The sequence below is a fragment of the Montipora foliosa genome, chromosome 7, assembly GCF_036669935.1.
Source record: "Montipora foliosa isolate CH-2021 chromosome 7, ASM3666993v2, whole genome shotgun sequence".
Classification (NCBI taxonomy): domain Eukaryota; kingdom Metazoa; phylum Cnidaria; class Anthozoa; order Scleractinia; family Acroporidae; genus Montipora; species Montipora foliosa.
In genome coordinates, this window is record NC_090875.1 from 28090253 (window position 1) to 28117752 (window position 27500).

The 27500-nt window shown below is 38.3% G+C and overlaps 3 protein-coding genes across 7 annotated transcripts in view; all 3 read right to left on the reverse strand.

Moving 5' to 3' along the window:
* LOC138010581 (uncharacterized) overlaps nt 1-1963 on the reverse strand; it is an 8005-nt gene extending 6042 nt beyond the window's left edge. The window contains exons 1-3 of one of the 2 annotated variants that reach the window (XM_068857559.1): nt 1838-1963; nt 1290-1392; nt 724-771 (exon numbers count right to left, since the gene is read on the reverse strand). The gene's annotated coding sequence lies outside the window, so the exon portion shown is untranslated. Of the gene's footprint in view, nt 1-723; nt 827-1289; nt 1393-1837 lie in introns of those variants that run through there. The other variant, XM_068857560.1, reaches the window with a different exon arrangement.
* A 3305-nt stretch (nt 1964-5268) lies between these two features.
* LOC138011679 (uncharacterized skeletal organic matrix protein 3-like) lies at nt 5269-20168 on the reverse strand. Of its 3 annotated transcripts, XM_068858804.1 has the most exons (12): nt 19594-20168; nt 13327-13538; nt 12704-12821; nt 10960-11057; nt 10208-10365; nt 9552-9583; nt 8057-8070; nt 7895-7967; nt 7631-7731; nt 7162-7240; nt 6310-6525; nt 5269-6210 (listed from the first exon to the last, which is right to left on the reverse strand). In XM_068858804.1, exons 1-12 carry the CDS (start codon nt 19901-19903, stop codon nt 6086-6088), a joined length of 1536 nt encoding a protein of 511 aa, XP_068714905.1. In that variant the 5' UTR covers nt 19904-20168; the 3' UTR covers nt 5269-6085. The 3 variants fall into 3 exon arrangements, with proteins under 3 accessions (XP_068714905.1, XP_068714904.1, XP_068714906.1); XM_068858803.1 differs by having other exon boundaries at nt 5269-6525; nt 19594-20167; XM_068858805.1 differs by lacking the exon at nt 19594-20168 and adding an exon at nt 19412-19448 and having other exon boundaries at nt 5269-6525.
* A 6963-nt stretch (nt 20169-27131) lies between these two features.
* The window catches only part of LOC138010583 (uncharacterized), a 17597-nt gene continuing 17228 nt past the window's right edge, over nt 27132-27500 (reverse strand). For both annotated transcript variants that reach the window (XM_068857561.1, XM_068857562.1), the window contains exon 7: nt 27132-27500. This exon is cut by the window's right edge and continues 890 nt beyond it. The gene's annotated coding sequence lies outside the window, so the exon portion shown is untranslated.

A 27500-nucleotide genomic window follows, 5' to 3' on the forward strand; every position in this document is an offset into this window, starting at 1 on the left:
TCTTATCTCCTGTAAATTCTACTGAATGATTGATATCATTCCTACCTTAATAAAAACGAACAAAATTAAATTGTTACGTGGAAGCCGCGTTAACCACCGCTGTCTTGCTCTTTTGACTTCGATGCCCACCGCGTCCACGCTTATACTAGATAAACTAACAACGAATAGAAAATTTAACTTGAGCATTAACTTAAATTATAGCATGTTAAAGACCACGGTCTCTTTCTTCTTTAACTTGTTCCACAGGATTGCTTTTCAGATATTTCCTTCCGTTAAAATAGTTCGATAATGCTAGCTACATCTGATTCGCAAAACTGAATTACCATTTGATATCGTGGTTGCTTTCATTTGTTCACAAACATAATTTCAAACAATTTCCGTTAATTTCCGTATAGATAAATAAATACTTAAATTACAGAGGACGACAAACCCATGGCCCATTTGATGATTTTGTTCTGGTGTCTAAACGAACGCTCTAACTCTAACTCTAACTCGTGATGGTGAAATATTTGCTGCCGTGAAATATTCGGTGCTCATAACATTTTAACATCCGCTTTGAAATATTTTGCCGGCAGCCGGCAATATTCAATAAAAGGGAACGGTCCTTCAAAAACCTCCCTGCTTCAGTTGTTATAAGTATAGATACTCGAAAATTGGTCTAAGTTTATTAGCTATCACCAGTTGAAAGAAAAAGGTTATCTCTAGTAAAACGTTGGTAGTTACCTTCACATTGACGAAGTCCTTCTTCTCCAACTTATAATTATTCGGCCCCTGTAAAATAAATCAGTGACTTCAAAGAAAGCTAAGGCGCAGTTGATATATTCTTGAAATATAGTTTAAGCCTTAGTAAAATGCTATTTCTGCCAAAAAACGATAAAGGAATAAATACTTAATTTATTACTTTCTTAAGGAAATTATATGAACCTCGCCATAGAAACCGTTTGGTTTGTGCGAGGTATGTAACGCGAGCGATTCATTACCGTCTCGGAAAATTACCATTTAGTAAACATAACTTTTTAATTCAAGAGAGTTGGTTTGTCATGGTCATACAGGGCATTTATAACACTCTCAATATCAGATATATGTTATTTATTAACACACACAAACATACAAAATTTGCTACTCTCTGTCAGAAAGTAAACTGGCTGATCTTTAGAGAGTGATATCCCTTTACGTAAAATGATGAATATAAATAGATCGCTTGCCGCGAAAATTTAACTTCAGGGTTTGCTAATTGCTTAATTTAAAGCCGATAAACGATAAAGCAGGAAGAAAAAGTGCTACATTACCGCGAAATCCCGCTGATAGAGAGGCAAGGTTAGCTCAGTGGGTAAAAACACTCGCCTTACTGCTGTGTTCTGGTGTCTGTTGGTCTCGGAAGCTTTTCGGGCCCTATAAGCAATTCGTAAAACTGAGATCTATTCATTTTGAAGAATTGATCTTTGAACATATTTTCAACCCGCGAAAAAACAAAACAACTCTTAGGTTGCATGACTTGAAACGCTTTTCTTTTGAAGATGCAAAGCGTTTTATGCGGAATGTTTGAAAAACGACCCGATGGACTTGGCTGAGTATCTTTCGTTGAGTTTTTTAACGATCATGGCTCCCTCTTAGTATTCTGCCGCTCTGCGAAATTTCCTCTTGGTAGATAAAGGAGTTTAGTTTCAAAACAACCTACTATGATGCTGCGTCGGTGAAACACAGGAATGACTTAGTTGATATGGTAAAGAAATCAGAAAACTGACGCTTTGAGCGCAAGCCCTTCCTCACAGCGGATTGAAGAAGTGCTCGTAACACTACGAAACATCAGGCTGAGCTTTCGAAATTCTTTACGTACGGTGCTCTAGTTCTTCCTTTCGTCAAAAGCCATCATTTGATTAGATAAACAGTTAATGTGAATCCATTTCAATCTATTTCCCCTCTCTTCAATTGAATACTACAATCAGTGGTTGGGACGCTAACGCGAGAAGGGGCCTGGAAACCTCTCACACGTCATAAACTAAGCATAACGTTCAAAATTCCACTGAAGGCTGAAATTGGCAAGGAAATGTCTTTCACTGTTGGCAACATTGTTCTGGGGGGGTGGGGGGGGGGGGGGGGGAGCGGGCAATTAATCAAACTAAGTAAGGTCAAGTAAGTGTGAGTATCCCAAGACTTTTGCCACTGATTACATAGATCACCCTTTATGCTTGTTTAGAAAAGCTTGAGACTTTGATTAAGAGATTATTTTTACGCGGCATTAAAAGAACAGGTGACTTGAAAAAATAGGAAGGATTACGTTTTTGCAAACGTTGGCCGTGTAGCACTTATATTTGAACAAACTTAACTGATCAGAGTGTAATGTGAAGTGCTACGTTTCTACCCCATATGAACCATGTGAGCGTTAGCCCTACTGATGGAAACGGGCCCACACAAGGACAGAGAAAAACTCTGACAAGGGTGGGAATTGAACCCACGACCTTCGGGTTAGATTTCATCAGTAGGGCTAACGCTCACATGGTTCTACATATATGGGGTAGAAACTTAGCACTTCACATTACACTCTAATCAGTGAAGACTTGAAATAATAGTTGACAATAAATAAATTAAGACTGGAGTTCAGAGTTCTATTAGAGAGGTTTGGATAATGTCCTTTCGTTTTAATATGACTTTTTTACAAAACTCTGAAAGCATAAAAGGACAACTCAGTTATAACGGCAGTGTTAGGCTGTTTTCGTCTTATTGAGAAAACAGAAAGTGTCCTTGTATTAATAGAAACCAAAAAATATTGCTCTAGATTTCGTTACCTAGAATCACAAATGTTTACAAAGTAATTTTCCTTTACTCAGCCTTTTTTTTGTCTCAAACAGGCTAATAATATATATCGATATTCATAGAGATCTGAAAATAATGACTATATTGTTGTTACCAAGCATTTTACTTGTTCACAAACAAATCATTTTTTTTGTTGTTGTTCTCAGTAACAAAGGGTAGCAATGATTACAACGTTTGAAATACTGTGACAATCTCTTGATTAATAGAAACTCGTCTCGATGGTACAGGATAATTCCGAGGAAACACAACAATAAAACAACTACTGAAACTTCAAGGGCAACATGGTTACTATGCAACAGCACACTGGACTCGATCATGGCACGATTTCCGGTTCGGAACGATTTCCAATCTTATACACTATGTTTGCTCACATGTTTGCTCACGTGCACACATTCTCCGACGTAACAAGTTGACCAGTTGAACCGAGAATTTTTCAGGTTTCTTAGTTACAACTGTTTTAACTGTTTCGTTAGCTGTGATAGTCTTTTGCATAAAACAAAAAATGGACAGTATTCCTACCTTACCTCCAAGCGGCCATACAATATTCTATTTATTATATAAACACCAATGAAATGCTAAATCACTTCACGAAAGGCATCAAAAGGCGCGATTTTCAGATGTAACCATAGGAACAGTGAGTGATCTTTTCACATGTGAAAATGTCATGTTTTCGCGCGAAAGCTCAATTGTTATTTCATGGTTGTTTATATGATAAAGTTCATTATTATTATTGTCATTGAAAAAAACGTAGACTGTTCACAGTTGCCTATTTTCCCGTTTGATCGTCGGGATCGAGCACAAACTGCCGCCATCTTTGTTTTTAAACAGCGAGCGCAAACTGGGGAGAGCGAAGAAATTGCCGAGTGGGTGGGGCAAGTGAGGAGGTTTCGGCGGGAAAAAACGAAAACATTACTCTAAAATATATTTTTCCCGCCAAAACCTTTTCACTCCTCCCACCCACTCGGTAGTTTTGTCGATCTCGCTCTCCCCAGTTCTCGATCGCTGTTTAAAAACAAAGATGGCGGAAGTTTGTGCTCGATCCCGACGATCAAACGAGAAAATAGAGGACTGTGGACAGTCTAAAAAAGATGGCTTTAAAAGGTTAAGAGCCAACTGGCGGATTTTCATAAGAAAATTGTGCAAAAGACACATTTGAACACTTAAATCTCTTGTCTGTGAGGATGAATTCCACTCCTGGTTTCGAAAACTCCGATGAAGAAAAAAAATGAAAAAAGGAAATGTTATTTTTCCATCTTGTATCCGCCAGTTAACATCGAGAAATACATCTTTTCTCATTACTAATAATACGTTTTAGTTGCCCTCACGAAAAAAGCCACGAAAACGGGAAAAATGGCGGTTTTATGGGCTTGTTACAGTGTTTTCCAGATTACGAAACACGGCACTTTGTACTTGTGACAGGTCAAGAAAGAGAAGAAGAGAATTGTTACTTTTCTTTTTTCTTGCATTTCACGATGTATACAATGTATACATTGAATTGAATAGAATGTCTTTGCAGCTACTGATACGATATTTCTAATGATTAACGTGCTATTTTTTTTAGTATGGGATTGATCCCGTCTCAATTAATCTTCAATAATAAGCGCGCGTAGGAACTCATGAACAGGACCGTACAGCATTAATGCATTTGTGGAACGGCGTTTTTACAGAATGAGTTATTTTTAGGCTGATTTTCCCGCGAAACCAGCCAATCACAAGTCTTGCATGAGAAATTACTGCCCATTGGATTGAGAATCGTCACTCGTGCAAGCCAAATCTTATTTAAGAGCTCGTCCAAAAATAGCTTTATCCGGGAAAATGCCGTAACATACACCTAATAGGGAGCTTAAGCACGCGCGTTTTTGAGACGGGGACGGCAATCGGAAGAGAACATTTCACGTGACAGGACAGTGGTACGGTCTCCCAGATTTTTATACTAATCATCTCTAATGGAGAAAAGATACTTAGCAATGTAAATGTGGCTGTGTGAAGGCAAGTTAAAAGGGAAAACAGCTCACTTCCGGTTGTCGTCCGCGTCTCACGCGTGCTTAAGCTCCCTATATTGGAATTGTAGGCTCGTGGTTATGGCTCCGGACGCGTATTTGTGTTGATGGCTTGTTACGGTATCCAAGATAGGGTCATTAAAATCTACGACGGCAACGTTGATGAAAACGTCACATCAAAATATAACTTCGCAAAATCGTTAAGTCTTTCTTTATTCCATCTGGTTCACGTCGTATAATTTGGGTGACGTATCATAAAAATAAAATTGGTACGAGCAGTTTCAGAGTAAAAAATGTGAATGAAAAGATCACATTTGTATGTTCACGTTGTCGCCCAAACCTCAAATTTAGTGATTTCGCGTCGTTGTTCCTGAGAGCAACGCGCGAAAGTATGTGCTAAAAAATTCGCGCCGCATCTGCAGAATACTTATTAACTTGAACGCCCAATGCGTAATAAACTTCTCCCAGCGAGTTTAATACAAAAAGATTAATTTAATAACGCTTGAAAAATATCTAATACATCAACAAGAGCCATGAGACATCAGTTGACAAGTCAAATATGGAATGGTATCAAAATATTGTGGACTTTTTTTTTTTTAACAAGGGGCTAGGCTTGGATCGCAAGAGCCAACTCTGACTTGGAAAATAATTCGCAGATATCACGCCATTTACTTGTATTTGTTCGCACTTTAAATCAATGCATTTATGGACGTGACTTGAGAAGTATCGAAAGGAAAGTCTGAGATATTTTATGAGGATAAATGAAATTTTAGCCCTTCACCTTTGCGATACCGGTGCTATACAACGCCAACTGAGTTAGCTCAAACCGCAGAGTACTGCGTTAAAAACTACAATAATCTAAAACACTTACATAGTTCTTTCCTCAGTGCAAATGTCTTTGATACGTTATACTATTTCTAATTGTCTTGTGTTCTGTTTGACGGTTTCTTCTCTGCCCTCCCTTAATTTGAAGTTTAATAAAGTAATAATTTCAATCCCTATAAATTGATATAGTTGCAGAAATTTATTTTGATAAAAATACTGCTCAAGAAACTCACTGCCATTAAGATCTGTACGACCATTTCTTCAAAATGGGTTTCCTCCTTCCGTTTGGTGAATCTGGCAGGAATTACTATCAACAGAAAAACTAGTAAAAAACTGTAATCGTTTTTGTTAAAACGACGTGACACAATAGCTGGGAAACTAAAACGTCTTGGATAGTTCCATTTCAATGCAACAGCGTCCTTTTGTCGTTTTCTTTGAGCTTTCTATCATCCGCGTACACTCACGGTATCGTCGTAATCGTTGTCGTCTCGGACGTCAGCGTAACTGTCCTCGTCATCATCGCTGTCGTCGCCGTCATCTTCGTCTACGCCGTCGTTTACGTAGCTGTGACCTTCGTCTTCGTCTACGCCGTCGGAGCCGTGACCTTCGTCTTCGTCTACGCCGTCGTAGCTGTGACTTTCCCCTTCGTCTACGCCGTCGTAGCTGTGACCTTCGTCTTCGTCTACGCCGTCGGAGCCGTGACCTTCGTCTTCGTCTACGCCGTCGAAGCTGTGACTTTCCTCTTCGTCTACGCCGTCGTTTACGTAAATGTGACCTTCGTCTTCGTTGTGACCTTCTTCGTCGCTATCGTCAGAGTTGACTGGTTCAATGATCTTATATTCTGGTGGTTGCGGTTCATTATCTGACGACGCATCACTTGTAACTCCTAAAAATATGAAAGAAGAAACCTTGGCATCATCAATATATCTTTACTGGATCAGGAGCCATCAAGGGGAACCTTTATCTCCCATACTTCAAGTTTGCCAAGGAGTCAAACCTTTCCCGAGTAGATTTATTTATACAACGACTCCCTTGGGAGATTTAGCACGCCCACTGTTGTGAAAGCCAATCAAAACAGAGCTATTTCAGTGGCAAGGGAAATATGATACTTTTCGCTGTAAAAACCTGTTCCTAAAATAAATTTACTTGTCAAAGGGTCAGTACAAGGAATTAGTAAGGGTTACTGACCTGGAGCGAGAGGATATGTGATATATTACCCCGGCCAGTGATGAACTTCTGAATGGGCTTGTCACATCTAAGAAAACTCTTTATTCCAATCTGATACGCCGACCGATGTGAGCAAATTCATATGCCCTAAGTGGGTTTTTGTGATGATTAACTTTTTAAGTGTGTGTGCAAAACTCGCATTCTCTTATGTGGAAAAATTATCAAATTCTTCACTGTGCTTTGCTCCAAATAAATGGCACAATGCAAAGATGGGAAATACATGAACCAATGCGAATGAAGTGTCGTGTATACATTTTTCAGAGCAAAAAAAACCAGACTCAAATTCAGAACTTACCATCTTGTGGTTTGTTTTCTCCTGCCAAGCCTTGGTAGGCCACATTCCGTTTAAACACCGGTTCTTCATATATCCCTTCCTGGAAGGTGAATATTAAAAATGCTAGGTTTGACAATTCCGATTCGTTTCTGTTGAAAAATATCTTTGAAAAATGCTTTTACAACATTTTTCAGCACTGATCTGATGAACCCGTCATTTTAATTGAGTTTAGTCCTGTTGGTAACATTTTTATGGGTGAGTGTATTATTTTCTAGAACAAGACATAGTCGGTAGTTGGCAGGTAATGATCGACAAGACTTTGAACCAACACTCAAACTTTCTTATCAATTCCTGTTAAGCTTTTCGCTCAGTTAAAGTGCAACGTAAATTAATAATAATAATAATAATAATAATAATAATAATAATAATAATAATAATAATAATAATAGAAATATGTGAATGATGAAACAGCTAGAATATACCCATTTACCTCGCCAGGGACGGGTGGTAGGGGACCCATTCTGGTAACCTTTGTCTCCGCATCGCTCCCATCGAGCGACAAGACGCAATCCAAGGTGTAAAATTCATTAACTGTAGAGAAAAGACACTTGTATTGTTATTTTGACGTAATATGTGACCGTTAATTCAGTTTCAAATGTTCATAACAGAATTGTCAAATTTCTTTTGAAGAAATGGTAGAGTCATTCACAGTGAAACCATTTTAAGATTCGTGTCACATAACAGTTATACTCACGGAAGCTTGAGGACACTGTTGTTTTCGGTTCAGCGCGAGCTCGAGCGTTGGAGTTCCACCGATTAATAGGTTCCTGGGTATGAAAAGCAATAAAACGATTTGTAAGATATTTGATAAACGTACGTGGCCGTGCCTTATTTAATTCTGAATTCGAAAAATTACCTCGTATCCCAAATCTGAAAACAAAAAAAAAGAAAGCAGATGAGAGTTAATACGTTATAGTTGTCGAAGTGGCTTATTAAGTTCTCTTCTTGCTGGAAGTACTAAATATTTAGCAATTATTGAATGAGGCTGAGTAGGATATGAAAAATTCTGCAGGTCGAGGAGGGTGTTCTCCACCAAGGCCGAAGGCCAAAGTGGATCACATCCTCCGAGATCTGCAGAATTCTTAATATTCTACGAAAGCCGAATTCATTAATTGCTTTATTATTCATTCAAAATATTTTCTTCGCTCAAACTTCTTAACCTACTCGCAGCCATTTTTCTGCTGAACAAAAATAACACAATCTCGTCCCCAGCTTTTTTCGGTCAATGGTTCAATAATTTGCAGCGGGCTGCACTTTTGACGTCATTTTGACGTCATCGGTTCAATAATCTGCAGCGGGCTGCACTTTTGAAGTTTCTTTCCAAATTTGGTGAACAGCAGCTGGTTATGGTGAATTATGTGTGTGGTTTTAACCAATCGGAAACGGGGAAATGTTTTGAATGAATAATAATAAATGTTCAGTGTTTTCTATCGAAAACGATCGGTCTCTAGTATGGTATATTCTCATTGTTAAGCCTGCTCACGACCTAGCGCGAGGTGAAAATATATATAGCACTGAGGTTCTTAACAAGGTTTCTATACGGTTTCTTTCCCCAAACAAAATACATGCCTCATCTTGATATCCAACAGGAATCCTTTAATTAAGTCTAAGCAATTTAGCGTTATTTTAAGCTTAGGGTAAATGCGCAGCTGTTTATCTTTACAAGAGGAGCAGCTTTCTAAACGTATATCTGTTATAAAGTCAATCACAAATGAAGAAACTAGCCGTGATTTAAGCTCGCCTGAAAAAAAAAAACCTTTCATAAACTATGCATTCACCTTACACACGCAGAAGGCTGGCATATTGTGGAACATGGTACAATAGCTCTTTAGTACATAACGATTCAAAATTCTAGAATTGTGCTATTCAATTATTTCTTCTCTCTGATTATTCGATCGTAATCACTTCGCGTTATACTAAATAATCGTTAAATATGAACTTAAAAAGGTCTTCTATCGAGCAATAGAGTATAAGAACTGTGTTCGGCAGTATAAGCTGGTACGAGAATGGAAGGAACCTTTTGAATTATTGTTTGGACACGAACTCTGGAATTTTGGATCAACAAGTTTTCATTTTTAACCGGGACTCTGGGATTTTGGACATGAAACTTTGGAACTTAAGTTAAGAAACGGGCTCTTGAGAGTAAGAATTCAATAGTTTATTTGCTTTCCTTCAGAATTGTGATTCAAATGTAGTTTTGGTAGATCGGATCAATGACTTCGATTTTGTAGTTTTTGGACGATGAATGAAATAAAAAAAAAATTATGACAAAAAAAAATAAGCTTGAATCTTAAGTTCACGTAGTAATTACCGTTAGTTTTTTGAATTTTCATTAGCTTCAAAACACTTACTTGGAGCGTTAGGTCTTCTTCTGCCTTGAACCCTATAGAAAGACATGGTGAAAAGTGAGGAACAATTGTGCTCATCATTAACTTACTGACAAGTTCAGTTAAGGCACCCGCAAACGAGGAAAGATTGTTCCGAAATATTTCCTCAGCGCGTGCTGTAAACGAAAAAACATTTGCTGAGGAAGCAAAATATTTTTGAACCAAAAACTAAGGAAGAAGCTCTCTGTTGAATTTGGACCACAGAGGACAAGTTTAGGGCTCTCACCCATTTGACTATAAAAGCCAGCTAGAATTTCCTGATTAAAGGAAGAAAGCAATTTCCCTCGATCAAAACAGAACGGGACAAGTGCTAACGATTTATAACAACAAACATTTTCGCGTCCAAGTAACATGGCACTAATCGAGGAGGCAGCAGATGATACAGGATTCTCTCATCATTTCTGCAAAAACGAGAAACGAGGAATACCTGTGAAAGTATTTATTTTTCCAAAAACTTTCCACTGGGAAAGTGTGTCATTTAATTTACCACCGGAACAACCGGATTTTCCATACAAAAGCAATGCGCCCTTAGTTATTAGACATAGTTAACGAATGCAAATCAAGCGCCCTGTTCGCTGAACCACCGCGCCTCAATTCACTATATTGAAATTATCACTCACACGGCTTCTTTCTGCTTTCTCTTGAACAACAACAAAGTAGCAAATGCAAGGACGAATCCAGCAGCCAAAGAGATGGTTACTCCAGCAACGACAATGCCAGTCTGTTTTCGTTCCAGTTTTCTTTGTGTCTTAGCGGGCGGTTCTGCTCTGCTCTGTTCCTTAACATGCAATTATAAAATTAAAAGGACATCAAATGAAACGTGAACGCCCAGGTAAACTGACAACAGAGTGTCTTTTCTGCACTGCTTTTTCTGTGGGGTTGACTAAGTAAGAGTGGATGAACCTCCGGTTGCAATGAACACTGCTAGTTCCTATCCAACGAATTATTTTGTCTTTCGTACCTTCGAACAGAGTGGCTAGTTCTGCTGTGTCACAGTCAATAGATAGAGAGCAACGTCTGTTATACGGGGCCTATATTCGTTCTATAGTCCGAGAGTTGGTCAAATATCATGTTTTTCAATAATCAACCAAATGAGCAAGAAAGCCAGGATTAGAAACAATTATTTTCAGTTCATGAAATTAGTCGCAGAGGTACAATTGTGGAAATTAAGTCCGAGACTCTGACATTATTTTGATTATGACCTTAGTGCTTTTAAAAAGGACGTTTTACGAGGTAAACAGGACGTAGGACTTTAACACTTTTATTATTAGCTTGGAAACTGTGATTTAAATTGAATAACCAGTAATTTTATGTAATTATTTTTTTTAATAATTGGTAAGTAAACCTGCTTTAAAGTCTTAAAATAGCTTACATTTGATCCAGAGGATATTCCACTGATATTCGTTGGCTTGGCTTTCTTTCCAGTTACGTCTACTGCTAAGTCACTTGGTTTCAATGATGGCGAAGTTCCTGGCAAATTCACAATTTCGAGGCGAAAGAAAGGAATGAATACAACAAGCAATATTCAAGTTAACTTAAGCTTTGAACACGTTCTAAAACCATCAGGGATATTCTAAAACGACAATCTGTAGCAATTTTACTTATTACCTTACCAATTTCTTTTACTTTGGCAATCACAGTGGCAAATGAACACAGGGAGGTGGATATCTTTACGTCCATCTTAGTAAAGATGTTCCTTTACCAGACAATTAGCAAACGAATATGGAAATTTCCATGTTCGTTTCCTAAGCAGGACGAAATTTTCATGTACCTTTCCTAAGCAGAACGAACAAATGCATGGACTTACATGTAACTTTTAGTTTTGCTTAGGAAAGGAACATGGAAATTTCCATGTTTTTTTTCTGTACTTCAATACTTCATAAAAATCCTCATGATCGTAGGGGTGGTACGTCCCTACTTAACTTTTCATTGCAAGATTTGCTTACAACGCCGTCATGTTCTTCAAATAGTGAAAAACAATGTTTATTGCCCTCGAAACATTTGCACCTTGTAATTGGACTGAAATGATAAAAACTCGCAATATACACCATGCTATCGTGTGCAAGGGCGTAGCTAGGGGGGGAGCGTTCTAGGGTGCCCGTGACCCCCCTGCCCCTTTGTGAGCGCCTTTAATTAAACAACCTATAATATTCAGGAAGCGAAAATGCCACAATTTTGGTGAGTACCCCCTATGTGACACAGTGTGACCCCCCCTTTCCCCCCCCCCCCTTCCATTTGAAATATCATGGCTACTCCCCTGTACATTAATGGCAACACACGACTATATTATTTTCGTTGAATTTCTTCAGTACAGCATAATGGCACAGTACATACTCCTTTAGAAAAAAAGTAAACGATAAACACATTTACCATACATCACATCGGTAAAGGAAAGAATTTAAAAAAAAGTATTTCTTGCCACTTGATAAATCTGACGTTGGCCTGTTACTTAGCGACGAATCATCTTCATTGTTTCAGAAAATACTTTTTAGAACTTGTTTTTGTTCTTGACGATCGCGAAAGCCTAAGTAAGATTTTCTTAACGACGGTAGCCTGGCGATTAGATCTTTTTGATATGATGAAAAAATAAAAGGAAAATTCGCCGCTCCTGATTTTCGCCTTGTAGAAGAGATACAAGAGTGTTAGAAAATGGCTTGTTATCATCCCAATTAATAGAATGAAAGGTATTCATACGCCCTCGCGAAGTTTGTTGCTTCTGAGCATGCAAGTAATGGAGAGGCCTGCCAATGGTTTCAACTGCCTTTGACGCCTTGATTCCGCATTCTCCACAAGTCACGTATGATTCTGTCTGTCTGCTCATCTACCGGTCTGCTCGTCTGTTCGTCTGTTCCCTTACCTATCCGCATATCTTCCTGTATGCTTGTCTACCGGTCTGCCTGTCTACGTATCAGCGTATATAGACATGCATATCTTCAAATATATATTCTACTTAGCTGTCTGCTTGTCTGACTGTTTGATCACCAATCTCTACACATTTAACATGGAGATGGAACTTAGCTCACACTCGTTGGATATTAAATTCGTACCTGTCTTGATATGTGTCTTCCAAGAACGTACAAACTATGTTACATTACTACCTCTAATCAACTTCGTACCTGGAATTGTGTAGTTTCCTTTAGACTTCATCAACAAACAGTGACTCCTCGAATTTTGACAACTGAACTGGACTTTAAGTATGAGGCCAGAGTACTTGGCATCAAGGCCTGTGCTCCACTAGACACATCAATGAAGGGAAATAGGAATCAAGAAAGTGTTTCAATTGTGATGACTTACGTCTTTAGTGACTGCCTCGAAATCGTGCGATATTTGCTGAGTCAGTGAGTACTAACTGGTAAAGATGAAATGTGACAGTCACTGCAATGGTGAAACTTTCCAACTTTTTACTAAACTGTAAGAGCCCACCATGCGTTCACAGAAGCTTCGGGCCGATCAGGAAGGTTTTAAGTGAACGGGAGTCCATTACGTTATAATGTGCTTTTCATGAGATTAAGACCAACAAATCATTTTTTATGAGAATGGGAACAGCCATTTGGTCAAACGGAAAGGGACATTTTGATCAGACTGCCTCGATAGTGGTCCATTTCACTTCCAACCGAAAATCCCGAAGTTTTTTACGAAATGGAAAGCGCCGATAATCTCCACCATCTGCTCGTATGCTGGTTATCTTTGCCTTAACACATCTTAGTTATGGGCTAACAGAGAGTGTTTTTGCACTTACCGACAGCACCAAGATGTTAGCACTTCCCCGCATTCGTTTGATACTGAAAAAATTTTGTGGTCCTATGGTCCATTGAGATCCACTTACTCCATGCGACCACTGTTGGAGAGTCCATCCAGTCCTACAGAATTGCGGGTCATGTAAGGTAACGATAACCTGGCCTGATTTTGTGATATCGGCCACACGTAGAGGGCTGTCGTCCGAGGAGCAGGCTTGATAAAATAAAAAACGGAAGCATTTAAGTCACTTTCAAAGCTATTTAATAGCCCTTATTCACGATAGCGGCCATGTTGCTTTTCAAATTGTCATGCAAATTAGCCATGTGTTATGCTGGGGGGCAAACATTGGAATAAAGGCAAAATGCCGAAAATCGGCACGTCGAAATATTGAATTAAAAAACATTGCTAAAAGTACATTTTAGAATTTAGAATTAAGTACCTTTTATAATAATTTTATATCTTTTGATTGCCTCCGACATTTTTGACTTTCTACTTCGTTATCTGCTAATTTTTCAGTAAAAAAATTCGAAGTAACTTGTGCAAGCATTCTGTTTTACTACTTCGGTGATAAACACTAAATGAACATGAAACAAATCATCTGTGCGGCGAAGGTGTTCGTTATAACCTCCCGAACTTGTGTTATTTGCCCCCTCAGAAGTGTATAGCTAATTTGCATGATAATATCAAATCCAACATGGCGGCTATCGTGAATAAGGTCTATTTCAAAATTATTCTCTATTTTCAAATTCCCCATAATACATTTTGTTTGCCCCCAAAATTTTGCATAAAATATTGTTTTCAAATGCTCTTGGGAGTATGCAGTGTCCCAAGAGCATTTGAAAACAATGGTTCGTGCAAAATTTGGGGGCAAACAAAATGTATTATGAGGAATGCACGCAAGAAAATGGCAACGGCAGTTCCGGTAAGGTGAGGCCATGACGTCATGATCAAGGGAGACTCTTTCGCCGGGAAATTAAATTAAATTAAAGAATAAATCGGCCTGTGAAACGCAGTGATAAGAATATAGAGCCGTTGTTTGCTCCTGATCATGGGCTCCTTATACGGGAGGGAAAGGGAGTGTGGAAAGGCGGGGGAGGAGGGGGGGGGGGGGGGTTGGGGAACGAGAGGGGAACTCTTGAAACTTGACCACACCTGCTTTACTAATGTCATTCCACTCCATTGTAATCTCCTAGGAGAAGTTTACACAGAATGAGTGATATTTTAAACAGAGAAAGTTTAAAGATTGAAGGGTAAGTTGGGTAAGTTGGCTGCGTAGCAGTAGATAGCCCTAGAACTAACTATCAAAGGATAATACATAGCGTTAGAAACCCCAGGAAATCCAACATGTTCAGAAAAATTCCTTTTCCTTGCCTGGGCCCATGTCCATAAGTAGAAGAAAAGGTCAGGTTGATTTTCTGGGATTTCTAAACTCGCACTACACATCACCTTGCATGATAGTTATATAGTTACATGAAATTCTAAAAATTGAGGTCATCGACTTTCTAAGAAAAAAATTCTATGTTTTTACACCCGATGAAGGCAGAAAAGGCCTCGAGACGTATATGCCTGGAAACAGAATAGGAAGTGGTTCCTCTCTCCCAGGTGAATTCACCTTGGATATGTGTATGAAGAGGAAGAGTGTGCGAACGCTTTTTAATTTATATGTTCATTTCCCGCCTCGTTAGTTTTGGGGAAGTTTTTCTGTAGTACCAACCGTGGTCGCGCAACCAATGTTAATCAATCAATAGGCCATTTTCGAATTATCACGGCCGGACTGGATCTAGCATGAAATGGAGGCTAACGCGGGCAAATCTTTTCAAATGCAAATTAATTTACCCGCATTAGCCTCCATTTCATGCTAGATCCAGTCCAACCGTTAGAATACGAAACTGGCCTATTGTCTTCCTTAGAGTAGTGGCGCATCATGAACACGGGCTGAATTTAGTTTGAAGAAAATTATCACTGGAAGAAACCAACGTATAGACCACTTTCATAAATGGCGGCCAACTTTACATTCTTTTGTATTTATGTTAATTAGACCTACTGGCCTCGTTTTGAAAGAAATATTCTTTTGAAATTTGCTCGTCATAGCGAGGTTAGTAGGGCTTATTAGCATTAAAACAAAAGAATATTTTATTTGGCCGCCATTACGAAAGAGGTCTGTTGTGGACGTATTCTCTCTTCTAATCCCCTAGCTTTTGGTTTGATGCGATTACATTTCACTATGCATCCTTTCTTGTATTTTGAAAAGATTTTCATCAGATTGTTTGAAAGCCATCGAACTAAAACTTTAAGGCACAAAGATGTGGATTAGAGTGGGCGCGGAATCTTCAGTAAGCCAATGATTACTTTTCATGATGTACTGTAACAGACAGGACAATATTACTTTTGATACTGAAATGCTAAACTTTATAACACTGATCATTTTCTTACAGATCAGAGACATAGGCCGTATATTCAGTTTCTTTATATTAGTCATGGTCTTTGATAAATTATCAGTCAGAAAGAAACATTGGTTTTAAGGAAATCACCATGACCGTTGTGAAAAACTCACTCAGTACTGCATAGATTCTAAGCTGATTCTCTGGGGCAGGGTGAGGCCGCAAGACGCGCATTTCGCATGTTTCACGAGGAACCTATCAGATAAAAGCTAGCAATATTGTTTTTGAAATAATAATGCTGGTTAGAGACAGTACTTGACTCCCTGACATAAATTAAGTATATAAGGTAAAGAACCAATGCAAAATCCGTCACGGAAAAATGAATTCTACCCAGCTGATGCGCTTTTTCTCCACTTCGCGCAACTTCGCAGAGCTAACTTCGATCATTTAATTTCCGCTTGTGAAGGGTTGCGTATTTAACATTAAGGATATAAATATCAAAAATAACAGAGAGTGATCCTAATGCGTCATTAATAAACAGATCAGTGATACTAATTCCCGTATAAACTGACTGAAAGTGACACGACATTCTTACTATGGTTTTGTGGCTTTGCCCAAATTAAATAGCGGTGTATCTCGTATCTGGATGACGTTTAGTTCCCTGTGTATCCATAAGTTTAACTGTACGAGCCGTCCAAAATAACCGAAGATCTTGACTTTAAGTAGATACTATATGAGTTACATAATATGCAAGCAGTACCTCCGTTAATTTTTTTAAAACGTTGCCGGAGTGATACTAAACTTGTAGTTTGAGATAAGTGACTGCTTCGTAGTAAGCTTGTGTAATGATGATTTTCAATTCCAGTGGCAATTTTTATGTTTACCTTTATTACACAACTTCGTGTAGCTATTTCCATATTAACCTTCATATATCAGCTTAAATTGTTCTTTGCCAAAAGAAAATTAACTTCGTGCGCAAAATTTACGTATGTCTCCACCTTGGAGGCAGTAATACAACTCAGCCACATCCTGTTTTTAATGCCGTTGTATTTTTATTTTTCAAAGAGGAACAGGGCTGGCCTTTCATGACAATTACATCCTTTCTTCAGTCGCGGTTCTGCCGTTGCTATAAACAGCTGAAAAACAGAACCACCTTAAAGAGCGCCGTGTCAACTTTAATTTATTTGATGACATTTGAGGATTTTATCCACTTACTAAAAACAAAACCATTAGAATAAACAGCATCAAAGGAAAGAACTGCTCAATAGCTTTCCTTTTCAATGGTCACACTTAAGGATTTCACCCACAGACTCAAAAGTTAGAACCACCTTGTACAACAAAATAAATAGCATCACGGGAAAGTACTGCTCAGTAGCTTTCATTTGAATGGTCACACTTGAGGGTTTCACCCACAGACTCAAAAGTTAGAACCACCTTGTACAAGAAAATAAATAGCAGCACGGGAAAGTACTGCTCAGAAGCTTTCATTTGAATGGTCACACTTGAGGATTTCACCCACAGACTCAAAAGTTAGAACCACTTTGTACAACAAAATAAATAGCACCACGGGAAAGTACTGCTCAGTAGCTTTCATTTGAATGGTCACACTTGAGGATTTCACCCACAGACTCAAAAGTTAGAACCACTTTGTACAACAAAATAAATAGCACCACGGGAAAGTACTGCTCAGTAGCTAACTCAAAAGTTAGAACCACCTTGTACAACAAAATAAATAGCAGCACGGGAAAGTACTGCTCAGTAGCTTTCATTTGAATGGTCACACTTGAGGATTTGACCCACAGACTCAAAAGTTAGAACCACCTTGTACAACAAAATAAATAGCAGCACGGGAAAGTACTGCTCAGTAGCTTTCATTTGAATGGTCACACTTGAGGATTTGACCCACAGACTCAAAAGTTAGAACCACCTTGTACAACAAAATAAATAGCACCACGGGAAAGTACTGCTCAGTAGCTTTCATTTGAATGGTCACACTTGAGGATTTGACCCACAGACTCAAAAGTTAGAACCACCTTGTACAACAAAATAAATAGCAGCACGGGAAAGTACTGCTCAGTAGCTTTCATTTGAATGGTCACACTTGAGGATTTGACCCACAGACTCAAAAGTTAGAACCACCTTGTACAACAAAATAAATAGCAGCACGGGAAAGTACTGCTCAGTAGCTTTCATTTGAATGGTCACACTTGAGGATTTGACCCACAGACTCAAAAGTTAGAACCACCTTGTACAACAAAATAAATAGCAGCACGGGAAAGTACTGCTCAGTAGCTTTCATTTGAATGGTCACACTTGAGGATTTGACCCACAGACTCAAAAGTCAGAACCACCTTGTACAACAAAATAAATAGCAGCACGGGAAAGTACTGCTCAATAGCTTTCATTTGAATGGTCACACTTGAGGATTTCACCCACAGACTCAAAAGTTAGAACCACCTTGTACAACAAAATAAATAGCAGCACGGGAAAGTACTGCTCAGAAGCTTTCATTTGAATGGTCACACTTGAGGATTTCACCCACAGACTCAAAAGTTAGAACCACCTTGTACAACAAAATAAATAGCAGCACGGGAAAGTACTGCTCAGAAGCTAACTCAAAAGTTAGAACCACCTTGTACAACAAAATAAATAGCACCACGGGAAAGTACTGCTCAGTAGCTTTCATTTGAATGGTCAAACTTTTGGATTTCATCTTGTACAACAAATGAACAGCACTACAGAGAAGAACTCCTCAGGGCCGTTTTTTTTTTTTTTTGCATTCTTACACTTCATGATTTTGCCTAAAGACAGAAGTTAGAAACCAACTTTTACAGCGCAATAAATTAAACAGCACCACTGCCTAGTACCTTTCATTTAAATAGGCGCACTTGATGATGCGGATTACACGACACAGAGAAACCATGGTTTTTTCGAAACCTACCTTAACCCTTATCGCTAAAATCGTCTCCCGGTAGACAGAGTAAAATCTAATAGTATCATTGTCAATGGCGTGTATGGCATTGAATGGGTTAAACTGTTTTACGCTCACAAGTTCTATATCAGAGGTTCTCTTCACTGGAATGATTTGTGGACATTATTCAGTTCGGGTTGATTTTATCGAGGTATGATCATTTACAAATCCTTGACTGTTGACTTCAATGTTTGAGTCTGTGAGTAAGACTGTATTACTGAAGAGGGACTACGTGATCATCAGTGTTTTTAATAGGAAAAGTTGAGCATGCAGCATGCTTTAGGAGGCACGAGAGCTTCGGCAATGACAACGCCTCAAGACACTAATATTACTATTATCAAGATAATTAAGAATTATTCAAATGTTATCGCACTGCACGTGCACGCGGAACGCATTCTAGTAGATTTCTTTGCAGTAGTTGGAAATTAGGAAAATAACCAAATAACGCTTCTTTTCTTTGAAAGCATTTGTGCCAATGAAGTTATATACTTTGCCCATATTGTACAAAGAGATACTTAAGAACGCAAAGTTATGCTTTCAAGGGAAGGTTTTTTCGCCGTAGATTAATGTTGATAATAATTTAATAAATTTCTATTGGGCTATTGTCAAAAAATATCTAAAGCGCCTTTCAATATCATTCAAGAAAATAACAAAAATATACGAAAAATGTGAATAAATACTATGTTCTATGCTAAATATGCATCTATACTAGTTATAAATAAAAAACTACTTACCATAGTTTAAAAAGTACATGTTTCCTGCACACACCCACACAAAAAAGTTTAATAAGTATCATTAGTAAGTATATCGTCAATCGTCAGACGTCGTCGAATTATAAGCTCCAGTTTTAAGCGTTGCGTTTCGTTATTTTTGATAATATCAACAAAACGAGCTTATCTAGTTTATTTGGCCTCACCTTCATCAATTTCATCGTTTGGCACACATCTGTTATCATGATTTAAAATCAAAAACGTTGGACTGTTGTGGTCACATTCGCAAAAGCAACAATCACTCGAACCACATCCACTTGAACCGTGAACGCCATTAAAACGAGGTAGGCAGTCCAAAGATCCGCAGGATGGGTTTGAAAACCGATCAGCGTTGCTGGTTCCAATCGTTGTTGTTGAGCGAACAACTGTGAAACCGTTTATTCCGTTGCTCATGAGAAAAACCACAAAGATGTGGCCAAAGAACACACTCAATTTCTGAAATCCACAGATCTTCATGTTTCCGATTGTTTAGAGACGTATCTCGTAATCATAAATCACTCGTCGAGATTCAATCTTTTTGTGATAGCTTGTTAATTTCAACTAAGATGTATCTCCAGCTTTTTACCGTTTTTGTAGGCGTGTTAAGCGTTTCTTCGGAAGGCATTTAGTTCGAGTAAGTTTCCCCAGATGAAACCATGCATATAACGACATTTGTTTTGCGATGAAAACAACATGGTGTATCACGGAATGAACCTTTTGCTATCAAATGTATTTTGTGCTTGTTTCTTCCCGATCAATATCACCCAGGCTAATAATCGCAGATTTTTATTTTGAAAGTTGCATGGATACAAAGTAAGAATATCATTGCTATATCGTTAACGCCAATATTACTGATGTGGTGTAAGAAATGTTTTCTTCATAAGCTCTTATTTTGAGAAAACATTGTTGGAACACTTTGATTATGAATAGGAAGGAAATTTTTCATTAAGTTTCTATCACATCTTCTTTAGCGAAGGTGTTATGATCGATTTTGCCTTAATTCATTGATTCACCTTCGAACGCGCTTCAATCGAGTGTCATAAAACTAAAACCAAAGTTATTACTTTGGCCAATCAGAAAGGAAGGAGACAATCCAGTAAACCAATCAAAACTCGAAGTAATTCCATGTAGCCGACACAAAGCGCTGGAAAACGTGCACGCGCGAGCCACGATTGGTTTTGGTTTCACTTCTGATTGGTTGAAAAAGTGGCGCGAGAACTTTGAACCAATCACTGAGTGAAGTAATGCAAAACCAAAGTAACTCGCTAATCACTTTCGAAACTCAATTGAAAAACGCTCTATGGTGAGTTGTTGACTTTCAATCTTACGGTGGCGTCTGATGAAATCCTTGAGGGAGTTCCTATTTTTTGTAAAGAAGAATTCGACAGCTATATGACAGCAGCATTTTCTTGGGCGCAAGAATGAAACTTACTTCCCTATAGAAATTATTACAGTAAGTGTCTTTCTCAGTGCACCATTACAAACTGTTACTTTTTTCATGAGCATCACATCTCTTGGCCTTGAGTGTTCCATTTAGTTTGTCAAATTACCTTATCAATAGCCGGATACAGGGAAAAACTCCATTGATTTTCGAACAACTCGTACACCCAACGAAATTCCAGGGGAATGCAAGGACATGACGAGGCTAAACATGGTGATGCGCGACAATAGCAAAGTCATTTCCACGCTTTTTGTTTGGCATCCATCTGGTCTGGTACTCCCTGGGAAGCATACCTGCCCAGAGATTATAATTGAAAGAGATTGAAGAATGGACATAAAGCAACTGAGGAAGTAGAGACATGCAGGAACGAACAGCGCGGAGGAGAATCGTCACTGAAGTTCCAACCACGAGAGTAAACGATGGACGATGATGATGATGATGACGACGACCATGATGGTAGCGGTGATGATAATGGTGATGGCGATGATGATGACGATGACGATAAGATGATGACGACGACGATGACGATGACGACAACGATGATGATGATGATGATGACGATGATGACGACGAAGATGATGATGATGACGACGGTGATGGCGACGAAGATGATGATGACGACGATGACGATGACGATGACGATGATGATGATGATGATAATGACGATGACGATAAGATGATGACGACGACGAAGATGACGATCACGACGATGATGATGATGACGATGATGACGATGATGACGACGAAGATGATGATGATGACGACGATGATGGCGACGAAGATGATGATGATGATGATGATGACGACGATGATGACGACGATGATGATGACGATGATGACGATGATGATGACGACGATGATGATGACGAAGATGATGATGATGATGATGCTGACGAGGATGATGACCATAATGACGATGATGATGATAAAGATGGTAATTCAGCGAACACTGCAACATATTCAAACTGCAATGGAAAGTGGATTGACGAACCTCTACAGAATGTTCGCATAAGTACGTTAAACAAGCGATAGTCGACGGATATTCTTTAGAGGCGAGAGAAAAGTAAAGCTCAATGTGAATTTAAGGTGATTCCCTTGTTTTGAAAAGCGCATATCATACTGCGCATAACATTGCGACTTCGAAGATGTCGGAGTTTCACGCCGGCTATCGATCTGAAGAGAAGCAACAAAGGCTACTTTTAATGTTCAAGAGCTTTTATGAGCAATCATGAAAACTCTGCTCGGTTAAGGTTTTTTTTTTTTTAACTCGCCCCAGTCCTCTCGCGGAAAATGATTACTTTGAAGCCGAAATTGCACCTTTGCCATCATTTATCACCGTGTTGCGAAGAAACGAGCACAGTGACCCCCATTTTTAATGGTTTTATTTACTCGTAATAGGTACACAGAAAACATATTTTGAGAAGAAAAAAAGTTGGATATTAGAAGTTGTAGTATTTACATATAAATGACGTGAAACTGCATTTGGAGTCCGACACTGAGTGCAAGGTGATGACTGTAGCGGTCCAATTTACCGTCTTACATTTCTTTGCAAGATTGAGCAATTTAAAATCACTTTACGTAAAGATTATTGCCTGAACAAACAAGTAGGTTCAAGTTTTCAGTAATATCTAGTAGCTTTTGCTACAAAACAACAATAATTATTTTTCGGGTTGATCTAGTTTTGAACTCTTCTTGCGTAACTAGGTAAAAAACACTTACAACAAAGGGCATATAGCACGAAAACAAGCACGGTGACCCCATCTTTTTATTGGATTTTTTTAAATGCCCCGTGTATGAATATCAATTGTGCCAAGTCTGAAAAAAGTCTGGATAGTACGTCATTTCCAAGGGAATTATCTTAAAGAAAATCCTGTATATCACGAAAGTGTAACTAATATTATAAATCCATGCACGATTTGGCAGTTTATATTGATTAAATGAAAATGGCAATTTGATCCTAACATACTTCAACTATATACTTTATTGAGTTCTTAATGAACAGATTACAATGTAGTTCTAATACTGCCTTCAACAACTGTATGCAAAATTCGGAAAAGGGAAAAGGGAAATTAAAGCATCGGATGTAAAGTCATTATATAGATTTGCACAAGTTTTACGATTTCCTGGCTTCAATACTAGACTCAAACGTTATATGGAACTAGTGATTTTTCCGAAAGTCGTATTTTTGTTTTTATGATTTTCAATGTTTCATTTCTGCATTTTTTTCGTGTGCTCGCTGTCTATTCCGCACGGATTTGAAAACACAAACTGAAAATTTTAAAGATGTTAATACTTAAGTGTTCTGTGTTGCCATGTGTACAAAGTTAACAAAGACATTATAGACGAAAAATAATGAACGTTGGAAATGCCTTTCAAGAGAGGCCATTGAAAAACAGATTTGAAGAATACAACTTGCGGCGATATTTAGGTTTAAAAGCCCTCAATATAATTTGCTAAACTCTTTTTAATCACCCCTAATGAAGACACGAGGCAGCAGGTAGATCGAAACTTTTCGTTTCGAATCGTAATTTGGTATCTTCAATCTAGGGCAGAATGATCAAACCATTTCTGGAGGATAATCACCGATTTTAATGACCCAAACATGGTTATATCAAAGCATTAATAATGAACGTTAAAGAAAAGTGAACTACTTTGCATGATACCTTTGTCAACGCGCGCATTATATGTGACGATATGCCATTCAAGGCCAGCACAGATTTCAAACAACCGGTGATGCAGATCCAAGATGACATTAATTTCTCAACATTAACGTTTTTTTAGAATTTATTCTTGTCTGAAAGAGTTTTTCCCTGGGAAAACACAATTTTTGGGTTTATTTCAAGGGAACTGCATGCTATGATCTCGATTACTTTTAAGTTGTGGAATCAGATAGCTCTGCAAATGTAAAGAAGAATAGCTAGGATCTGAAATGTCTGTAGGCCTTAGAAATTCTCGGACTTGGAGAATATTTACACACTTGATATTAACTTATCCCTCAAATTTAGTTATCTAGTCTTTGAAACTGCCAACTTTTGTTATGTTGAAGTTAATCTACTTTATTCATATTGCGTAAAAAACTCGCAGCGAGATCAAACCGAATGGTGACCTTGTCTCCACAGCCTGAGGAACTTGGCGTGCCACCACAAACGAGAAAAAAGTGTTAGTCTTAAGATTCATGTCTTACTCTTTTCCTGGAAGAAAACAAGATGCGTTTTAATGAAGAGCACGATGTTACCACGTGCGCGCTACTGGCCTATATCAGATCACTGTAGGATCTCAAAGAATGATTTCTTAACGGTATATATTGCATTTTTAAACAAACACGGGGGCAAGCGGTGATCTTTGCAAAGCAGCTATAAATATTTGTCCATCGGAAATTTCTCGCGATAAACAAACGCCTCTGGTACATAAAAGAACAAAGCAAAAGAATCGTACTTAAGGATGGGACGTTATCGCATTAAATACAAATCAAATTTAAATTAGTTTTTCTCTTCAAATCACAACGAACGTCTGCACGTATTTATTTATTCGTTCGTTTATTTCATTTGTTACCTTTTATCTTGTTATCATTTCAAAAGTTGAATGTTTGAAGTTCCATAAGGCGCGGAATGCATCTGTTCAACCATCATGATCGAGTTCTTAATGAACAGTTTAATTCTAATACCACCTTCAATAAGTACAACAACAGTACCGTAGGCAAGAATTAGGACATCGGATATAAAGTCACATACATACAGATTTGCACTTTTTCTTTTAAAATTTCTTGGTGTGTATCCATTCGAAATAGATCGTTGGTCCCGGTTGTGTAACTAGACTAGATAACGAAATCCAACTTAACTATAGCGTCTAGGGTACTACGAAATGTTCTTCAAGTCAGACATTTGTCAAGGTCTTAGAAGATCGCGCGCGAAAGCGGCAGGCCAATCGGGGCTGTAGAACTCAGGTCCGCAAACTGAAATATTTGCGCAGTGACTTCTAGATCATAAAGTTGTCTGACCTTTGAATAGCGGAAGACCTGAACTTGGTCGTTAGTCATAATGATCAACAAAAATCCTTACGTTCAATACGAACACCGCAGATTCAGTTCGTTATCTTCTTGATCGAAAACCCAGAATTGCTTAGTCCAGAAACACTTCTAGAACACGATCTTTTTACTGCTGTTCGGAAGTCATCGACATTCGTGACTAATTAAAAGCTACCTAACTTCAGGTAATGAAGAGGTGTGATAGCTTGCATTATAATTACAATATAATAATACCGATCGATTGCTTTCAAGGGCCTTCACTGCCCTAGCCAATTTGGAATTTCATTCCTGCAGCCATAGCGTGCCAGAATCCGAACTGAAGTGGCTACTGAAGTCTCCGTCAAAGGTCGCAAGGACACCGTGCTAAAATGAACAATTTTTACAGCGCGCTTCTGAATGGTGGTATACTGATAAAGTGATTTTGAAATTTCTACCATTACGAGTGCGTATGTCGTTTTGTACTACAAAAACATGAATAATTTATGGTCGGCAACATAATACACCGTAATTAACTACATTGTCATCATATGTATATCCGCTCGAAATCATAGTGCAAATGAGAATTGAATTGATCTGACCTGCAATGAAAAAAGGATTTGTTATCTATGGTCTTGGAGTCGATAATGTTTACCTTCACTGCATTCTCCAGAGGTACTCGTTAGAGTGATTCTTTTTGTTGCTTTTTGGTCGATGTGTTATGCGCATGCGCCAAGAGGTAGTTCTCGAACACCTTTTATCTGGAAGACATCGATCCTTATTTTAATACAACGATACGTGTGCCTTATATCAACCTTCGCACAAAGTGGACTTGGCCTTGAGGAGACACGAGAATCTTTTACTAAGTATTATTTGATGGCTTATAGTCTATTTCACACACCGTATTCGATATTTAACATAAAAGAAGCGGATATTTTGCGAGTTTCGTAGTAATTTATCCGGCTTATCTGGTAAGGGTGATAAAATACACCCTCCATTGTTGCGTATCATTAAGTAAATTGTGCGCATGACGGAAACAACGCAGATGGCCAGTGAAATGTCTTGAATTTAATTGTTTCAGTGTTAAATTTGATTGGTTGGTTTAATCTACTTGAAACGTAGCTCATTTGACAGTTTTTGTTTTTAATTTTTTTCTCCCTTATCGGTCCTTTCCGCCGGTATTTTCTCTGTTGCAAAGCGGTACCGTTAAACCTACAATTGCAGCATAATAAAGTTTATTAGGGTTTCATATTTTTGTGCCATCTCCAGAACTCATTCGGTGAAATATGACGAGAAGCAGTATGTTACAGTAGTTGGGAAAGAGGGGTTAGTGCATTGGTGAGAGCACTCGCCTCGCACTGCACCACGCAATGTGGCCCGCAACACGGCGTTACACGCGGGTTCAGTTTGTTTATTCTCTCCTCGGTTTCGAGAGGTTTTTCTCCGAGTAGTCCGTGTTTCAGGTATTTCTCCATGTTCTTTTCTCGTAATTTTTTTATATACTCATGAAACTACGGCCCTCCTGTTACATATCTTACTCTCTTACGCCCGTCTCGTGAATATTTCCCGTAATTTTAATTTGTGAATATACTTGTTGTGCTTGGGATCCCCGGCTATACTCACCGCAATATTTCATACCGAGAGAAAGTACAGTGGAGAGCTGCCCGCTTCGTTTTTCCAGACTACTCTCGTAACTCGAGTGTCTCTTTCATGTTTAACGTCCTGGATTGACCACTACTTTCTGTGCGTCTTGAGTATCAACGACTAAATTCCATGTATAAGTCCTCCCATGATGTGATTGGTGTAACTGCTATTAATGTATTAATATGTGTCCAGCTTATAACTTGTGTAATATAAGATTAATTATTTATATGTACATTTTTGTTACATCGGTTGTCATGCCAACAATCATTACCGATTAATAAAACACAAACAGAGAAACAGAAACAGAGTTTTGCCCTGTCCCAAAAAAAAACAATCTAAGATTTGATATTAATTGTTTGATTTTATTTAATTTCGGCACATTGTCTCCAGTTGGTGCCTGACTGATCGCTAAAAAATACAGTCAACACTTAAATAAAGCACATAACCACCATAATCATCATCATCATCATCATTATTATTATTATTATTATTATTATTAAATGAGATAATTTTAGAATAATTAACAATTATTTCATGAGCGCGCATTGGATATGAGATACTAAATATCCAACGAGGCACGTAACGCCGAGGGTAATTTCCCTTTCGTAAACAAGCGATGCCATTCTTAGTAACCAAGCCTTTTTATTCAGTTAGCTTTCGATAAATTGTTAGGATTAGCTTCATTTAAATACTATAAAATTGCCAGATGGTAATCGTTGTTTCGGTATTGTAAAGGTTGGGTGAACTTGTTCTTAAGCCATTGTTCTTAAGCTGTTAAGCTGTTAAGGTGTTCTCAGTTTTTTTTTTAATTCCAAGTGACATACGCTGCTAATCTAGTCCTAGACTAAGTATTTTTTTCCTCATTTGCAAACTACAAACTTAACAGTGAAAATTGTATGGCATCGCTTGTTTACGAAAGGGAAAATTGCAGCGCCGAGTTGACTATAACCATTCTCATATCCAACTAGCGCGAACTCAATGGAATAGTT

Bases quoted from the DNA above. Each gene is read 5' to 3' on its own strand.
- LOC138011679 (XM_068858803.1), bottom strand. From the start codon at position 19,903: ATGAAGATCTGTGGATTTCAGAAATTGAGTGTGTTCTTTGGCCACATC. The intron at 7,732-7,894 runs GTGAGTATAACT...TTTTCTCTACAG, and splicing joins AACAGTGTCCTCAAGCTTCC to TTAATGAATTTTACACCTTG. The intron at 7,241-7,630 runs GTAAATGGGTAT...TTCACCTTCCAG, and splicing joins TACCACCCGTCCCTGGCGAG to GAAGGGATATATGAAGAACC.